General features: G+C 42.2%; 1 protein-coding gene across 1 annotated transcript; it reads left to right on the top strand.

Annotated features, from left to right (window-relative positions):
- The first annotated feature begins 1,144 nt into the window (after nucleotides 1-1,144).
- LOC100750950 (vomeronasal type-1 receptor 2-like) lies at nucleotides 1,145-2,058 on the top strand. Its single transcript, XM_035449115.1, is given in 2 exon segments — nucleotides 1,145-1,907; nucleotides 1,910-2,058. Coding segments are annotated over 2 exon segments (912 nt in total).
- The last annotated feature ends 2,096 nt before the right edge of the window (nucleotides 2,059-4,154 follow it).

The following is a 4,154-nucleotide window of genomic DNA, read 5'->3' as shown; positions in this document are numbered from 1 at the left end:
CCTTTCTCACTGCTGTCTATATTCTGTGAGACTTCATCTTGGCAGATATCTCTTTCTATCTCAGAGGCCTGACATGAGTGTGCACACATGTGTGTGTCTATAGTTTATGATTTTCATGAATCCATGTCTTAGCATGATGGAAGTTGTCAGTTCAAGCCTCATTGTAATGCACTTTTTTTGTTTTTAATAACATTTTCCTTATAAAAGACTATTGTATGGTTATGGCAAAAAGACAACTCAGCATGACCAAAGTCTAAATTGAGACTTTTTATTCAGTGGATTTGGTTACTACATGGAAGGAAACACTTCTCATGGTGCAGACTGAAATTCATCTTACAGGGAGTTTGGAACAGGGGTAATCCTGATTGGCACTTGTCACAGGTGGGTGGGTCTTAAAGCAATGAATAACATTAAAAGAAGTTAAATACAGACAGTTATTTGGGGTATTTTGACTCCCAGCTTGTAGAACAGGGTTGGATAATTTTCCACGAGAATTTTCATGAAGGGATTACAAAAGATAGAGTTAGTTTCATATTAAATCACAGACAGCTCCAGCTGAGGCAAGATGAAGGAAACTTTGTCATATCAAAATACCATAGGTATATTCTCAGAGGTATTACAAAAAATTGTCTCTTCATATCTTTTATTATTAGATGAGAGATAAATGTAGTATTAATATATACTATTATTGTCAACATTATTTAAATCGTTTTCTTTTACACAATAAGTAGAAAACATCGCTATATTCTGGAAATCTTATATTGTATTTGTTCTATAGGTTGTAAAATTTCATTGTTTCTTGTGGGCCAATATCACATCATTGGGAATGTTTTGTTTACTATGAAACATGATGGCTCTCCTTCCATCTGATGTGGAATCAGAGTTAATTGCTCATTCTCACAGTAACATACATGGAAAGTAAATTCTGCCAAACTTTATGATGAGGTCTTTTTTTTTTGTTGGGGTTGGCCTTGAACACCTGAAAGTTTTGAGTCCTTCTTTTAGACCTTAAGTTTCAGGCTCTCAGTAGCCCCATCAATTAAAGGCTTATACCCTGAAGGAAGTCTGTAAATATTTGTCACTATATTTTTGACCAGAAGAATAGCAGCATCATATACTTAATGAAATTGTGCCAAATCACAGAATGCATTTCTGGAATCTGGCAATTAGATTTATTTACTTATCACAAACTGTAGCTGGAATTCTGGGAAATTTCTCCCTAATTTTCTACTATGTAATCCTTTACTGGAGAGAAAACACATTAAAGCCCACAGATTGGATTCTCATTCCCATATTGTCAGCCAATGCCTTGATTACTCTCTCTACAGGAGTGCCCCAATCAATGGCAGTTTGGGGATTGAAGCATTTCTTGAATGACTTTGGATGTAAACTACTGTTGTACTTTCAAGGACTTGGTAGGAGTGTGTCTATTGGCACCACCTGCCTCTTGAGTGTCTTCCAGGCTTTGACCATTAGTCCCAGGAAATCATGTTGGAAGCGTCATAAAGTCAAAGTTGAGAAGATCACTGGCTACCATGTCTCCCTCATTTGGATCCTGTTCATCTTGATTTTTCCATACTCATTTGTTAATTCGGGCAGCAAAAATGTGACAATAAAACGAGATTTAGGTTACCGCTCCATTGTAGGGCAGGATGGAATTGGCCCTTCACTCTATGCAGCACTGGTGGTGTGCCCTGAAGTCTTAATTTCTGTGCTCTTGGTGTGGTCCAGTGGCTCCATGATTTTTATTCTGTACAGACATAAGCAGAGGGTTCAACACATCCGCAGTACTCATGGTTCCAGTAGAAAATCTCCTGAATCCAGAGTCACCCAGAAGATTCTGATCCTTGTGTCTACCTTTCTGGCTTTTCATACTCTCTCCTCCATTTTAAGAAGCTACATTATTTTTTATATAATAATATTTGGTGGCTGGTGAACACCAATCGAATAGCTTCTCTCTGTTTTCCATCATTTTTACCCTTTGTTCTCATATATCGTTACTCTACTGTATCCAAGCTTTGTTTGGTCTCTATAACAAATTGCGGCGTCCACCCTTGACCAGCAAGAAAGACGCCACACCGAGGAATCTTCTTCAAACACAGTTTAATCGGGAACCTCTTTGCTTTGTACAATGTATAATGGCGGCGGCCCCGGCCGAGGGAGACGGGGCCTGATATAGTCTACATCTACCAATCACCTAACCCTACGTGGCGCGCCAGGATAGGTTGTCTCCAAGCAGAATTAAGAGGATACATGACCTTTGCCTTATTTGGAGTTGTTTACCACAGAGAGCGCTCGCCGTCGGGCTGGCGGAAGGCAGAAACCGGCGCCATCTTTTGGGTGCGGTTTTCTGCAGCTCCCTACAGTTCCCCCTTTTTGTTTTAATATTATAGGAGTAGCAGTATCTATCTGTTGTCAGATTTCAGTCATCTCTGTCTTAGGTTCAACCCCAGTGTCCCTATCTTACCCGTCAAAGAGTCACTGTGTCGCCCTCACAGGCTCATGTCTTAGGTTGAAGGGAACACATGTATGCTTATTCGCTCAGCATGAGGGTAGGTGCCCGTCATTGAGCATGACTGATTCAGATACGCATCACTCACTCAGCAAGGGCGAGACAGACATCTATTTGTCTGTCAGCATGGATAACCATGCTTGAGGGACTGTCCTGCTTCCACAGCAGCAAAGGCCTGTACCAACATAGCAGCTTGGGATTTTTGCAACTTCCTGATCCTGTATAGGCACCACAAGCAAACAAAAATGGCTAACAGCATCATGGAAAACATAACCCCTACTCCAGCCCATTCCTTAACTAAACTAAAGGCTTGTGCAATCATGGTATTACTTCTCTGCTGTGTGACCCTCATCCTGCAGATACACCATAAGGCTATGAAACTAACTAGGATAAGCATTCCTCCCAGGGCACCCATTCCTGCCCACTCTTTCAGATGATTCATGGCTTGAGTGATCCACGCAGACAGTCCTTCCGCAACCGAGATGTCGACCCTGGTGTAATTCACGTGCACTATGGAGAGTCTCAGCTCCTGCATCAGCTTTTCAAAATCCCCAGACCAGTTGCCTAGAAGATACTATGAAGGTTGTTTAGACATGTTTGCTGCTAAGGAATAATTCTGATAGGAAACAGCTGTTACACACAAACCAGGCATTCTCCATTCACATCCCAACTGTGCCAGTTACCATAAAGTATCCAATTGTTCCTGTAATAGATCAATGTGTTGATTCAAAACCATAATGCCACCTTTCAATTGAGCATTAAGGGTAGATTGGATATCCAATGCAATCTCCATATGCTAAGTGCAGCAATTTCAACTCCTTACTAGTTAAGAGAATATCATCCATATAGTGGACACATCTCACAGCAGGGTATTTCTCTCTAATAGGAGCAATAGCATGACACACAAAAAGCTGACACATAGTGGGGCTATTGGCCATACCCTGGGGTAAAACCACCCACTCATATAATGGTATGGAGAATAGAAGGTAAAGTAAAAGCAAACCTAACACTATCCTGCACACATCACAAATCAGGTTCTTCATGATTGGGTAGGGCTGACAGCAATGGTAAACCACGCTGCACAGTCCCCATGACTTGCATCTATTTATTTCCTTCAGCTGTTCTAACGTCTCCTGCCACTCTTCTACAGCCTTGCGGCATCTTTGATCCTCTAGACAGCTGCGAACCATTTTCCAAATAGGCCTCGTCCCTGGCTTCAGCGTTCCCTGTGCCCAGACAAAATCTAGATCTTTTCCAAGCTTATCCCAACTATCCACAGTGAGATTGCCTGAGGCTGCGATGTTAAAAGGCAGCCAAATCACCACTATAATAGCGGGGTCCATCAACTTACTCTCACTCTGCAAATTAAAGCAGAAGCGAGGTTTTTTACTTTTGTCGCGAACAGTGTTGCTCCTTTCCGGAGACTTTACCGCCTCTTTCCCGAGGGCTTTGTTGCTCCTTTACTGGAGACTTTACCGCCTCTTTCCCGAGGGCTTTGTTGCTCCTTTACCGGAGACTTTATTGCCTCTTTCCCAAGGGCTTTGGTGCTCCTTTACCAGAGACTTTATCGCCTCTTTCCTGAGGACCTTGGTGCTCCTTTACCGGAGACTTTATCGCCTCTTTCCCGAGGACCTTGGTGCTC

This window comes from Cricetulus griseus, chromosome 9, assembly GCF_003668045.3.
Source record: "Cricetulus griseus strain 17A/GY chromosome 9, alternate assembly CriGri-PICRH-1.0, whole genome shotgun sequence".
NCBI lineage: Eukaryota > Metazoa > Chordata > Mammalia > Rodentia > Cricetidae > Cricetulus > Cricetulus griseus.
Note: the sequence above shows the minus strand (reverse complement) of the source record. Positions and strands in the feature narration are given on the sequence as shown.